General features: G+C 40.8%; 1 protein-coding gene across 1 annotated transcript; it reads right to left on the bottom strand.

The window, feature by feature from the left end:
• Positions 1-265: 265 nt before the first annotated feature.
• MCMBP (minichromosome maintenance complex binding protein) lies at positions 266-14,749 on the bottom strand. The gene is made up of 16 exons (XM_085064708.1): positions 14,592-14,749; positions 13,920-14,005; positions 12,167-12,307; positions 11,818-11,859; positions 11,267-11,368; positions 10,655-10,784; positions 9,876-10,027; positions 9,051-9,151; positions 7,059-7,228; positions 6,091-6,214; positions 4,822-4,939; positions 4,024-4,189; positions 2,139-2,272; positions 1,391-1,555; positions 909-997; positions 266-628 (listed from the first exon to the last, which is right to left on the bottom strand). The coding sequence occupies exons 1-16, from the start codon at positions 14,647-14,649 to the stop codon at positions 502-504; spliced, it is 1,905 nt and encodes a 634-aa protein (XP_084920834.1). The 5' UTR covers positions 14,650-14,749; the 3' UTR covers positions 266-501.
• Positions 14,750-14,772: the final 23 nt, after the last annotated feature.

Raw genomic sequence — 14,772 nt, 5'->3', positions numbered from 1 at the left:
TGGTCATGGGTAAAATCAAATCACTGCTTGATGCCACTCTGAGCACAATGATGGTGCTGCTCTGAGTGTGATGTGCCTGAGCTCACAGAACAGCACAGAGCTCCTCCAGCTGCAGCTGCTGGCCAGCTGAGAGTTCTGATCCTCACCATTCAGCCATGCAGAAATTAGAGCACAAATGTGTTCCAGAACAGAGCCTACCACTGCTGTGTATGAAGGGCTCTGGGTTAAATTTTCTTCTTATTAAAGGAAAGAAGGTTATGCAACCTCAGTATTAAAGTTTAATATCAAACAATTTGCTCAATGTTACCAATTTTCAATTACAAAACAGGGTCCAAAAAAATTCCATAAAATATGTTTAGGTGGCTGAACAGAGTTAAGTGTGTTCAGACTGCAAGGGTAAATATCCATAACTTTTTGGTATAAATTATCTACAAAAACTGGTATAAACAAAATTCCAATCTTAGTCTGGGCTCCACCTAGGATTAGAGAATTTTTCAGGTGTTAAAGTTCATTGCCATTGACACATTTCTGCTGCTGCAGCCTGGCTTTCCGCAGCGCCTCGAGTTGCTTCGCTCTCAGCCACCTCTCCCTCGACAGCGTCGTCTGCCCCGCGCTGAGCGACAGGAACCTGGGGGAGCACAAAGAGCCAGTCAGGAGCAGCTCCTGCAGGGACTGAGAAACCAGCACAGCTCCAAACCAGCTGCTGTTCAGTATCCTGGGAGTTAGGAAGCATGGCATCAAAGTAGGGAGGGAACACTTTGCCTAACTGGGAAGCTGTGGCAAGAGGAACAAAGGGAGAGGAAATTCCACCTGGCTAGGCTGGCACAACTCAATTCAGCTGCAGAGAAAGTCCTGACTCAATTTGCAGCTTGCTGGGGATCCTTGAGAGGTGACAAGGTGACACCCACCTGGCCACGAGCAGCATTTTGTGCAGATCATCAGCTGTGACACTCTCGGGGTCATTCTTGCGCATTTCCACAAAGTCTTCTTCTACTGCCTGTGAAAACACAGTGTGGAATTATGGAGCAAAACACAATCTCCACTCCAAGATAGGTTTTTAAGGAGTTAAACACTATAACCACCTTGAGATTACAGGAGCACAGTTCAACTTTCTGTCCAGAAGCGAGCCTGAGCAAAACCAGGCAACTTTCTCATCTTTGATAAGAACTCATTTTCAAAATGAGTGTTAAAGAGCAGGTTACATGGACTGTTTCTTATTTGTACTAAATTCAGTACATACTTTACAAATCCTTGAAGGCACATTCAGGACGTAAAAACACTTCTGTTTGAGTTTTGTTAAAGGAGAGTTACTGACAGGGAAAGTACAGTAATGTCTCCTAAGGTGCTTTCCAAATACAGAGTTGAAAACATATTAGTGAAGTCTCCCTACCTTGGTCACCTCATCAGATATACTGTAGTCCAGTAGCCTCAATAAACTCAGGTAAATTCGGAATTTGTTCAGCAGTGAGGGCAGCACTGCTGTGAGCAGGCTGCTCATGTACTCTTCCATGTTTGGGGGAATTATCTGTGGCTGTAAATGGACTTGGCAATCTGACTGAAAAAGAAAATTACATTTCATCTTTTTCCACATCCCACTGTTTTCTATTCCAAGACTTATTTACTCTCAAAACCAGCAGAAGTCACTATTTCCCAAAATTAAGGTAAGACAATTCTTCAAACATTCCCCAGCTCCCATTCTGAACAGCTCCTGATTCAACCAGGAGCTGGCTTCACTCAGAGCCAGGAGAGCAAAGGCTCAGCAGACAAAGCTGGAATGTCAGAGATCAGACGTTTGCCAGCTCAGGCTACTCCAGGGACAATGCCATACCTGTGCCCATCACCTCAGGAGCCACCATGCCAGAGGGTGGCCTTGAGAGTGGCACATCTCTGCAGGCTTTACCCATCCTGGGTCCTTCACCACCTCCCCATCCCTCTCAGAGAGGAGGAGGGAAGCTCCATCTCCTTGTTTTCCCATGAACAGGTTTCTGGCCCGGCTGCAGCCACGAGGGAGAAGGCAGCAGCTACTGCCAGAGTCACACCCTCCCTGGTCACAAGACATTTCCTGTCCCCACTTGTCCCTGGCAGGGCCTGCTGTGAGCACAGCTGCAGTCCCCCCAAGCCCAAAGCCTTTCCCATACCGGCAGGAGCGAGCGGCCCTCGGAAGTGATCAGAACATTAATGTTGCATGGGAATTCCATCCGGTGGTAATTGAAGTCATAATCCACCTTCTGCCAAGTGATCAGGTTACCCAGTGCTGTCACATTGTGGACACCTGGAAGAGAAAGAACAAACTCCCTGACCACTGGACCTAAACAAGCGTCAGCCCTGATTTTTGTTTGCCATCTGTCTTTAATGAGCAGCCAGCAGGATTCCTTCTTGTGTCTGAGGTGTCTTCCACATAGAGACAACCACTTCTTCATTTGAATCAAAACAAGAATTCTTGATTTCAGGCCTAAAATGTATCTAGCTTAGTACATTAGTACATCTTATTATAGCTCATGTTTTCATCAGCCTTACAAAGCTAGATATCTGTTTACAGAGAAAAGCCAAAAAATAAATCTCTCCTCAAAAGTAGAAAAGTATTACCAATTTAATTTTGCCAAATTTTTTTATACTAGTCACTTGCCTTACCTGGAATTAAGTTGTTTACAATCTAAAAAAATTAAGATAACCAGTTAATTTGTTAAACTCTAGGAATTCTCTTTTTGAAATACCAACATGAACCTGACAAACTGAACTTCTCTTCAGCAACTATTGCATCAAATGACACAACTACTGTTATGGTTGTGCCTTTAATGAATTAGCATTAATTTACTATACTGTAAGTAAATGCAAAGCTACCAAATAAAGGCAGATTTGATATTAGGGTTTACTTCTGGGATATTTTCCATTTGAAATTTCTAAGATGTAACTTCCAAGAGTTCAAAACCAACTACTAGATCTGAAGACACTCTTCTCTAGGATTAAATTTTGTCCCCAATGTTTTTGTAAGAAATTAAAAATTTTTACTTCTTTACTCTAAATTCAAAAAACATCACAGCAGCAAAAATGAAATAAAATAACAAGCCTTTTTTAACTACAACTTATGCCCAAAATATTAATTTTTATCAAATGCTGAGGATTTTTAGACATTACAGACAAACATTTTAGAAAATGTATAAACCAGCACAGCAAGAATTCTCTCTAAATGGGAGACTATTATTTGACTTTTTTTTTTGGAAACAGACAATGCAAAGTTGGTTACTAGTTTTACTATTCTCTTCAGTAAAATTTTGTAACTTTACTAAAGCTGAGAAACAAAAAATACTGAAAACTCAAAAGCAATTGAGTAATTTCTATTAACTTTTATGAGCAGCAATTAAAAAAAAAGCAGCCTTCTCAAGACAGCATTTTTATTTTAAAATTAAGTTACTTCCAGTGATTTCCTGTTATTCTTTCATAGAATTAAACAATCTCCTGGGCTGGAAGGGACCTGCAAGGATCACTGCAAGTCAAAGCCCTGGCCCTGCACAGGACAGCCCCAGGAGTCACAACAAATTCAACTCATCTCTTTTATGTGAGTTAGAATCAAATTAATTTCTAAAGCTCTGCTGAAAGCATGCTACACAGTGCTACATCAGCTTGTAAGATAGGATCACCACTCTCTTTAAGACAGTAATAGCAATCTTTTCTCCAGTTTTTAGCTGGGTTCTCAGGGATGGCTCCCATATATACAGTAAAAGTATAGAGCATAAGGCATCAGCATATGCTTCCCCCACTCCATGCACTATCACAGGAAACTGAAAGGCCACTCTAATGAATCAGAGTTATTTTGGTAATAAAGAATTCTCCCAATTTGTCTTCAGTTGGCTGAGAAGCTTGCAGGCAGGCAGGAAGTTGCTTCAAAGCAATGAAATAAGATACAGAAACCACAAACAGTTTTGCAACAGACCCTCATCACCTGCACACAATCATCACCACCATCTTAAAACACAGCAGCTTTTAACCTTCCAAATGGGATGATAAACCCCCAAATGGGTGTACCTGCTGTGTCCAGCTGTCCTTGCTCGAGCTGGGTCTCATCTATCACCAGGGAGGTGTTGCTGGCCAGCTGCAGCAGCCCACTGAGCAGGCGATTGGCCGTGTAGTCCTTGCGAGGGATGAGGCGCGAGTGGTTCATGCTCTCAATGCTCATGCGGAGATGGTAGGACTGTAATGAGAAACAAACTATCAGCGCTTTCCTCTGCTCCAGCTTCCCTAGGGAATGCTGCTCCTTCAGCTCCAGCTGGGCTGGGAACTGCACAGTGAAACAGAACTTGTCACCGCAACACTTTATCCCAAAGGTCGTGTAATAAAGTAAAAATTTCCCAAAAGAAAATAATGCTGTTAAGAATTCCTGTCACCTGTCCTGCACATCTAGGATGAGTTCAATAACAAACGATTTATTGCAGCAATACTGTTATTGTGACCCCAAACTGAATTACTGTGACTTTTCTGCAGAGCAGTATCCACAAACTTGGGAATAAACCGTAATGACACCATAATTAAATGACCCAAATGTCTAAACACATCAATCCAGAAACACAAAATAAAGCATGCAGCATCTGTCTGTCAGTTCAATACCTCTGAAGAAAGGATTTAGATGATGTACCTCTATGTACCTCCTAGATGACGAAGTACATAGAGAGTTCAACATGCAGGCCAACCACATCTCTATTTTTATCTGCTCTCTAAATGGGTAGCAGGAAAGCATTTAATCAGCTTCCCTTGCCCTAAAGCACTATTTGCTTGGTTGAATGAATGAGCAGCTCTCCCCCACCCCCTGCCCCTTGCAATGCTTACTGCTGGCACCAGCTGCTGGATGATGCGGTACAGGTGCTCTGTGAAGGTGCTGCTCCGCGGACAGCCGCTCAGGTTCACTGCGAACTTCCCCAGAGGAAGCACATCCCGTCTGGCATAACTGCACCAAAACCAGCACAGATTAGGCAAACCTGAATCACACAGGTGTCATGCAGTTTGAGCATTGTGTGGTGTCTGTGACAGCCAGCAGGATTTCAGAACACACACTCTGAAATCAGCCAACTCCCTTCCCTCTCTAGTGCCCGAGGAGCTGAGCCAGGCTGAAGGTGCTCCTCAAGGCTTTGCAGCACCACACAAAAGCAGTAATTTATGGTGCTTGGCATGCTGCAATGGCCTTCCAGACATTCTGTTCTCCTTGTACTCTGTTGTTACTCAGTGAACACACTTCATTCTTTTCCCTTCTCCTGCCCAATCTCAATTTCCCTCCTTATCATGCTTGTTCATCTCCTTTACCTGCCCTCAGCTTTCCTCTCCCTCTTCTCACTGTGTATCTTCCCATTCTTGACAACTCTCAACCTTTCTGTGATACCAGCTAAGAGAGAAAATACATTCTAGTCTAAGTGTTGGAACATTCACAGTCCCCCTAAAAAGAATAAAAACAGAACTCATTTCGATTTTGAAGACTCAAATGACTAACATTAAATTTGGGCCAGACAATTACACTCAGTTTAATCAGAATGTACTGTCTGAAGTTCTACACTTCAGATTTTAATGAGTCAAAGGATGCTGCACTTTCATCCAGTGACAATTTAAATCAACTAAGAGTTAATTTCTATCCCATGTTAAACAGGTCACTTGAACTTACCATTAAGCATGTTTACATTCAATTAAACCAATTCCCAGACTGTACCTTTCAGTACCTTCTAATACCTAAACAATAATTCCTGCAGTCAGTAAATGCTGTCTTTGGGAAGTCAGTGGCATGTCCTACTCATTAGAAGATGCCAGAGGCAGAAATATGTTTTCATACCTCTGTTTAGAAGTGTGTCTTGGAAATTTTGTCAGCTCTCAAAGCAGCACTGAAAAGGTACACTGCCATAAAGCTGGTATTTTATCAATATTTACTGCTATTTCAGACAATGAAATCTGCCTTTGTGTGGATTGTGACAGGACAACTCTAGCTGGACAAAGCACTGCTGAAATAACTATTATTTAAGCTATTTCTGCCATCTATTTACAGACTGGTGAAGAACCCCATTGAAAGAGATTGCTTTTAAATCATAAATTCTCAGCAAACACCTAAATACTTACACTGTAGAGATGAGATGCAGAATCAGGTATTCAGCAGCCAAGCTGTCTCCCAAGAGGGCATGGGTGAGGAATCCCAGCAATTCTGCTCTCACTGGTGACAGCTCAGACATGAAATTAGAAACAACTGACAAAAGAGCAGAAGACAAGTGTCAGAAAACGCACTGTTTCTCACTTTATTCCATCCATATAAATCTGACTCTCCATTACAGTTTGACGAAGAAAAGTATTTATTCCAAAGCAGTCTAGGAAAAATAAACAAACATCCATTGCTTTTTCCAACTGCCTTTGGATAACCTGAATCACTCAACATTTCCTTGGAAATGCTTTCCTTTTTTTAAAATTAGATATTGTGTAATGCATTTGCAGCAGACCATAAAGTTTAGAGCTAGATTTCTAAAATCCACAGCTGATCCATTTTATATTAAAGGCAGAAAAAAACCTCTTACATTTATCTTACAACAAGCAATAAAAGGCACTCAAGGAAGAAAGTTATAAATATCAGAGGTCTGCAAGCAATAATTCAATAAAAAAATAACAGTCAAGCAAGGAATAGCACAATTGCTTAAAAGCAGAATTGCCTTATTTTCTGCATAGTTTTATGATTCTTTATATTATCAGTATGTTTCTTATTTCCACTATCATACTGAATTGGAAATCTAATTTTCCAGCAATTCACAACTCCATTTGAAAATAAATCAAATCTGATGGCTGAACAACTTGGTAAAATCCTTGGGCACGTAGAATGCAAAACCAAGTTCCATGTAAATCACATTCATTTCAGCCAAATAAAAATGTAAACATCACATAAACACAAACACTTGCATCCTGTGCAGCATCAAATGGCTCTTCCATTTAACAAAATTTAAATTCAAACCCTGCTGTTGAGGCTTTTGCCTGTGAGCAAAGCAGGATTTGTTCAGATGTCCTGCAAAGTGCACATTTGGTGTGCCCAGAGCTCAGACACTCACAGGTTTTACTCTCCTCCTCGTTAAGGCAGGCAGGCAGCAAGGGGTTAATGTGCTGCAGCTTCTGTGCCAAAATCACATGGATTCTGGGCACTAGTGAGGCTGGAGGGCTGTGCACTCTCTGCTCCTCTGCTGTGTCCATGCACTCCATAGGATCGAGGGTTGAGCTGTCCCTAGGGAGAAGGAACAGCACAACAGCACTTAGAAACATTCCACAGGAATTTGTCTGCCTCTGACCCAGAGCAGCTGGACCCAGACCAAGAACAGAGGAACAAACATCATCCAGCTCCTGCTAACTCCTCCCATATTCTAACTACCTTCTTTAGGATTTTTATAACCACCATAAATACTGAATCACAATTATATAATGATACATAAATACCAAAGTAGGCTTGACCAAAAATATCTGGATTCTATTATTTTTAGAAAATAATCAAGTCATATTTTTCTGAAGAAAAAAAACCCAACCCAACAAAAAACCATAAAACAAAACCTTCAAAACCAAAACCACATTTATTATTTGCTGCACCATTTAACAGGCTGTAGCTTCAAGTAAAATCTTACACACTGCTCTGTCCAGCCTGTACTGAATGAAGTCTAAACAGCAGCTTTTTTAAAAATAAGGTCATGATTTATTACATTTGTCTCTGCAGGCACAAGTGGGATTTTCATATTCCACCAGGTTCTGAAGTCTGACAAGATCCTCTAGACAGTCATATCACAACTTTATCACTGGTTGAGTAAAAAAAAACTATGAATAAATAAATCCTAATGTACCTCTGATGGAAGTATTACCTCTTAGTTTAAGAGTTCAGATACACAAGCTTTGCTCTCCCTGAAGATGCCTCACAAAATTTATTCCAGGTGGTTTTCGTTTTTCATTTTCATTTTTAGGAAGTGAAATCCCTCAAGTGACTCGATCAGATGATAGTAAAGTTTAGCACAAATTTTACCAACTCCTACTGGTTTTAAAAGCTGTCAGGCTTTATAACTTCAAAGCCACTTCAGCAATTCACCCACACACAATCCTCTCCTTCCATTAAAATAAATTTCTTTTGTTTGCATTCAAAATGTTGCTAAATGCCACCATTTTGCCTTCTTGTTATAGAATGACACACAGGAAAAAAGCCACAAGCACCTGTGACAGAGCAACTGAGCTGTCAGTCTGGGATTAGCTGTCACACAGATGATAACAAAAAGCAGCTGACCAGGCTGGGTTAATTTTTAAGAAGTTGGCACTACAAAGGACTCACATTGCATTCTGGATGTTGTACTTGCCAGAGAGATAAACAAACTCACCAACAGAAACAATTCAGAGTGCAATGATTCTAGTCATCAGCAATATTTGTGTTAGATTTTGGTCAAAAGTTTTATTTTAAGGATTGGCTTCTTGCATCTCAGATTAGTTTATATTTTGTCATGCAAGGAATTGCAGAACAGCAGGTGAAACGGGAAGTTTCTCGCAGTGGTGTAACAAGCTGACATACCTTAATTAACGAAAAATCAACCCAATTTTTTCCTCATTTTAATCACTATCACTCTCCATGCAGACATGCAAACTTTTTTTTTTAATATTCTTCAGAAACGTTTCCATTTCTGGTAACAACTTTCATGGACTTAGAAATTACTTCAAAAGGACATTTTGTAATTTCAAAGTTTCTTTGGAAGCTTTGTTCACTATTCACTCATTCACTGGAAGTTTAGTAGACATGAAAGAGTACAGAACATTTAGCTACAGAAGCAATTTCTGCTTTCTGGACTGTACAACAACCTAAAAAAAGATGCACTGAGTATCCAAGGATATGGATGTACCAGAGCTCATTGGACTTCAGTTTACAGGATGCTGAATAAAACACTTTCCTCATCAAGCTATTTTTAAGCAACAAAATTCACCTCTTAAGCATAATTATGCTATATTTACACATTTCCTGGTCTGCATTTCAGGGCAGCCTGCTCATTGCAATAAAACCCTCCTGCATTTCAGGGCAGCCTTACCTCTCTTCACTATTCACTATGCTCAGCACTGGATCCACAGAGAGAACACCAAACACCTCCAGCACATCATTGACTTTGAAGCTCTCCCAGCTCTCATAGACCTGCCCCAAACAGAAAATAAAATGCAGAGGCACATGGGGCCAGATGCAGGACAGCAGAAAAACACAGACAAAAAGAAACTCATGAGACTCAGCTGTGGACTGAGAACAGTCTGAGTGAAAAGGTCTCCTCTAGCCCTTGGTGTCAGCAAGCTTACAATGGAAAAGGGAGTTTTTCTGATTCCACACTTTTTCTATTGGCATTCTTTGCCATATAAATGTAAACAATTGCATTCTAATCTGATTTATCAACATTTGCTGAATAAGAGAGAATTTAATATGGCAACAGCAGAGAAATTTTGTATTAAAGTTTCATAGCAATACAGCGTAGTAGTGAATCAATGACTATTTCAAATACAATATACTAATGTGCAGTTTATTGTTTTTTCAGTTGGGTTTTTCACAGCTGTTTTTCAATTAGAGGAGATATCCTAAAAGCAAAATACTAGGACTCAGTACCAGCTACACCCTCAAGCATCTGGTACTGGATTCTTTTCTTTTTAAACTAAGTGTGGTGAGAAGGTGCAAGCTCTCTAATAAACGCTGCTGAAGGATTTCAGCAACTCAAATGCAGCACTTAGGAAACAATGTGTCAGTGAAGAGAAAGAATGTAATTATCTCTAGAAACAAAATTCTGGACTCGAGAGACAATTTCTGTGCCTAGGAACCACTTCTGTCTGCCTCACTGAGAGCACAGCCCTGCTCAGCATCTCTCCACTTCTCTTACCTTTACAAGACATGCTGGTCCCTTCTCTCCAGGCAATGGAAAATTTAGGTCAAGTGGAGGGGAGCAATTGGGAGAAATGACATGATGACCTGCAGAAGCTTCTGTTTCTAATCTCTTTGGCTCCACACATCCATGGATATTACCTCCACTGTCTGAAAAATACAGCATTTGTAGGGTCTTTAAACAGAAATGCAAAAGTGATTAACTTTCTTCAGTGAGCAACACAGAATTAAACTAATTTAACAAGACATCTGAGACAAAAATATTTAATAATGTAATATACTTCAGAAAATATACTCTTAATATGAGAAATCTTACAAGTGCATATTTTATGTAATCAAGTTAAGTGTGAGAAAGAGTGCTGGAAAGATCTACATGTCTTGGAAACCCAAACATGGCCAGAAATCTGATTTTCAAAAAGCAATGTTTAAACCAGGGCAAATGGTTGTTTTTTTCTAGAGTCCATAGGACTGCAAAGGTAGTATTTTTTTGCACTTTGTTTAAAAAAACCCAGTTTTTAAAGGTGATAATATGTATAAAAACCAGTTTATATTAGAAATCTCTTTAGACTGTCAGCAAGTCATACAACACATATATAACACTGCAGGTTATCCCACAACTCCTTCAAATCAAATCACTGACTTCAACAAAGCCCCCAAATCATAAAGGCTACAACACTAATAATCCAAACAGCTGCAAACACCTCAATCTGTAGCAATGAATTGTTGACAAATTCTGGAAAGATATCAGAACAACTGCTCGACAATAGCAACTGTTACCCATGTGTTGCTCCTTCTGTTTGGAGGGATGCAGATCCATGTCCTCATCCTCCTCGTAGCTCCTCTTGTGGCGGCTGGGGGTGTAGGAGGTTGAAGGGCTCACTCGGGCTTGGCTGGCACTGATGTACGCGTGAAATTGAGGTTAAGGAAGCTGCAGCCTGAGCAGGGAAAGCTTCACCACAATCAAGTTTGGTTTTTTGGCTTTTTTTAGACAAAATACTAATCTTAACATGCTCAGCTACAGGTGTTTTATAGGAGACTCTTGCTGTGTGACAGTGTCCTGCTGTAGAAAATGCCAATGGAATGCTGATGGCTCAACTGAAATGTCTCTTTTTCTAAGCATTGGTAAATAGAAATCAACAGAAATTTTCAAGACCCTCCCAAGCACAAATCTCTACTAAATCGAAAAAAAAAAGCTCCTAAATTCATTTGCATCTTCTTTGTGCATATTACACACCACTGATTTCCCTTCTTTTCTTTTTCTACACCTACCACCTTTCCTGATTCACTAAAATAAAAGAAACTTTAAACAAACTTATCTCCTTATATCTAATTAATTAGTTGGTGACAACTGATTGTATTACAATGCACTAGCTCAGTCAAAAAAGATATTTCTTTCACCCATGCTGATTCACCAGGCACTGGAACACAGTAGAAAGTCTGTCTCTCTGAGGTGACAGTTTGTGAAGAGTTCAAATCAATTTCCTGTTGCGGCTGGATACCAGGAGAAATTTTGTTAAAAATCAGTTTGTTTTCTTTTTTCAAACTAATCTCACAGATTCAGTTACTCAGCCAGAAGTTACAACTAACATGCAAGACTAGGTAACTCTGGAAAAAGTGAATATATAATGCTTTGATTCAAATTGCACTTCACTACCAAAAGTAACTGTTTTCCATAGTAGAAACTTTCCAGGTCATGGGCACGCCCCCCCTCCACTCAACCAAAACAAATTTTAAATACAACAGAAACAGCTGTGCTGAAATTAGAATGCTAGTGAGCAATTATGAATACTCTGCTTTCCAAACCAAAGATTAATTTTGCATTTAGAACAGTATCTTCAGGAAACCACCGGCAAGTATCAAAGAAGTTTTATCATATTTTTAAAACTGCAACTTTCCATCTAATATTTTATCTCTAAATTCATATAGTTTATGTAACTTACCCCACATTCTGCCACATCTCTGTATTTTCCAAAATGCAAAACCTGTCACGAAGGAAAAGGCAATGCAATCATTCTGTTTCTGACAGCATCCTGAACATGAATCACACCAGAACCACGGCAGTTCAAAGCCCCTTACATACTGCCAAAGCTTTCCATGTTTTAGTATTCTCTATTCCTCAACAGAAATGTAACAGGTTTTGTTTTACTGATGCCATTTGAGCCAAACAGAGTTACATTACTACCAGTGTCCAGACTTCCTAGGTTTAACTCACAAACTAGAGAAACACAAGGAGCAGAATGAGTAAAATGACAAACATTGGCTAAAATAGTAAATCAGTATGTCACTTACACGTGCATTTGTGTTTGGGTCAACTGTTTCATACACTCCCATGTAGAACTCAGGATCAAACATATCTTGAACCATGCAGCGAAATTTCACTAAACTGTTGGGTTTTAGGTAATGTACAGGAACATCATTCAGTGATGGAACCTGGGAAAAGAGAGATTGTTCTGTACAAATGGTATATACTGAGCAGTGCTCTGAAGTAAGCAAAAACCACCACAAAACCTTACTCTCTGATCATCCAGCACATCCTCCTCCTCAAATCCCTATACATAACACACTTACATTTTCTGAGTGCATCTCCCATCCTAATCTAAGCAGTAACAAAATGTATCTATCCCAACACCTTTCTGCAATGGCTGTTACAGATAATAGTTACAATTATCAAGCACTTAACAGTTCCCAAATTCTTCCAGTCCCAAAGCCACCACTCCTGATACTGGACTATGAAAGAAGTGGTTATAAGTCACAGGAACTGTATAAAAGCTGACCAGTATTTGAAACCAACTCCTGAACTTTGATTTATTGCAGCTGCACAATTAAACAGAATTTATTACTTATTTCTACTAAGCAGCACTTCCACCATGTGCTATGTACCAGCAGTACTAGAACTATTTGCATGCACAATTTCTTATAACAAAAAGTCCTGGAAAACCTGTATGTTAATTTCCAAGTCCACATTGAGGGAGTCTTTTTCACATAGTTTTACATGACAATAGGAAAACAGAAAGAAAAAAAAATAAAAAAAAATCAATGCCTAAGCATGTGGTGTAACTTCAAAGAATGAGACTTGCAATACAAATAGAGTTTTCTAAATTTGAAGATAAACTTTTTGTTGAAAAAGCTCACATCCAACACTAAAATGCAACAAAACCTGTAAGTGGCCCAATAGGAAGCAGCATTTTAACAAAACTGTATTCCCTCATGGGTTTTTTTTTGAGTAATGAAATGTGATTTCAATTTCTTCTGATTTTGTAACTTTTACTCAATTTTGCCATTTACACTTTGATTTAAGCTACTATTGAAATATTAAGTACAGAATACCCTGACAGAGAAAGAAATAATTTCCACCTGTTTTCTCAGCTACAGGTAGAACAGATTTGATATGAAAGTTTCTAATCCCCTTAGCAGTGTTCCATGATGCCATTTCTGCTACAGCCGTTCAGAAAAGTACCAGCTTTTGAACTTAACCGTGTACATTTTATTTTTAATACCTGAAGCACAGCTTCCCTGCTAACCTGCACAAACCAGGCCTGAACCAGCCCAATAAATCACAGGAAAAGCAATTTTCCCTTCAAACCTGAAGGCCCAGGCAGCTGTTTATTCAACCCACACAACAGTTTGCAGCATTGTTATAAAAGCTCCTGAGAGAAGAGGTTTATAACCAGCAGCTGAGAAGATCGTGGCGCAGAGTGAGGACTAACACTTCTCCAAAAATGACAATATTTGTTATCTCCTGCCATCTACTGACTGTGCTACAGAGTGCCAGCAGCAGCAGTGATGGCCCTGGGGAGGGAGGGTGCTGAAAGGGGATGGATGGATGGGCTGCTCCAGCTCCAGATGGGATTTTACAGCCTGCCTTTGCACTCAGGTTAAAGCTACTGAGATGTAATTGACATACCCCAAAGCCTGGGACTGAATTCGGCTGCACTTATCAGGAAAAGGCAGAACTTATCAAAAGCAAGCCACTGCAATAAAATGTAAAAAACCAACGAAACCTAAGAAAAAGTGTAACTCGGAAAGAATAAAACTCTCTTACCCAGTTAGTAGCATTATTTTCTTTTAATTTCTCCTTGAAGTATTCGGTTACCTTCTTCTCCCAGTCCGAGTTTGGAACATTTTGGGCTACGAAAAACCAACACATTTACATTCCTATTAGCACCACCCGAGAGACTTCTATCTAGCATTCTCCCAGCATATCAAACAAATCCAACTTTCACTTCTATCTTAGGGAAGTAAGTGCATCTTAGACTAGTTTACACCCCTAGCAAGTCACTGACTTCCCCTTTTGAACCCTTCCAGGCCAGCCAAGATGCACAGAGCCATTCTCGGAAGCAAAAGCTCCACAACAGCCCAGCGGCAAAGGGCAGCGGCCAAGGCACAATTCTCCGCGCTGTATCGGCTGCGGAAATTGTAATTTTGTTATTCTTTTAGTTAAGATCAAGCCCAGCACGGAAACAGCCGCGGCTGAAGGCACTGGTACCATCAGCACCCATCTGCAGGGCGGGCGGACAGCGCGCGTTGTTGCCGGAACCCAGAAATACGTCAGGAACGCGAAATACACGCGATATACAAGATACACACGATATACGCCAGATATGTAAGACACAGAGCCGGCCTCGCCGCTCTCCCGCCACCACCCCGCCGGGAAAGCCCCGTCCGGTTCCGGGCGCCTCAGGCGCTGCCGCCCAGCGCACTTGGCCGCGCTCACCGAAGATGCCCTGCACGATGCTCAGCGGGCTGTTCAGCCAGTCGCCCACGCACGGCATGGCGGGGCTGCCGGCACCCTGCGGCCGCCGCCTCCCGCTCGCCAGCCCAGCGCGGGGATCGCCGCCACTTCCTCCTCCTCCTCCTCCTCCTCCTCCGCCCTCCTCCTCCTCTTCCTGCGGGAA

The sequence above is a fragment of the Lichenostomus cassidix genome, chromosome 6 (assembly GCF_008360975.1).
Source record: "Lichenostomus cassidix isolate B80296 chromosome 6, HeHo_3.0, whole genome shotgun sequence".
In the NCBI taxonomy this organism is placed as follows: domain Eukaryota; kingdom Metazoa; phylum Chordata; class Aves; order Passeriformes; family Meliphagidae; genus Lichenostomus; species Lichenostomus cassidix.
Note: the sequence above shows the minus strand (reverse complement) of the source record. Positions and strands in the feature narration are given on the sequence as shown.

What these genes read in the sequence shown, in the direction of transcription:
- MCMBP (XM_085064708.1), bottom strand. Translation starts at nt 14,649, where the DNA reads ATGCCGTGCGTGGGCGACTGGCTGAACAGCCCGCTGAGCATCGTGCAG. An exon ending in ATAGTGAATAGTGAAGAGAG is followed by an intron (nt 7,229 to 9,050) that starts GTAAGGCTGCCC and finishes CCTTCTCCCTAG; the next exon opens with GGACAGCTCAACCCTCGATC. An exon ending in AAAATGCTGCTCGTGGCCAG is followed by an intron (nt 629 to 908) that starts GTGGGTGTCACC and finishes GTGCTCCCCCAG; the next exon opens with GTTCCTGTCGCTCAGCGCGG.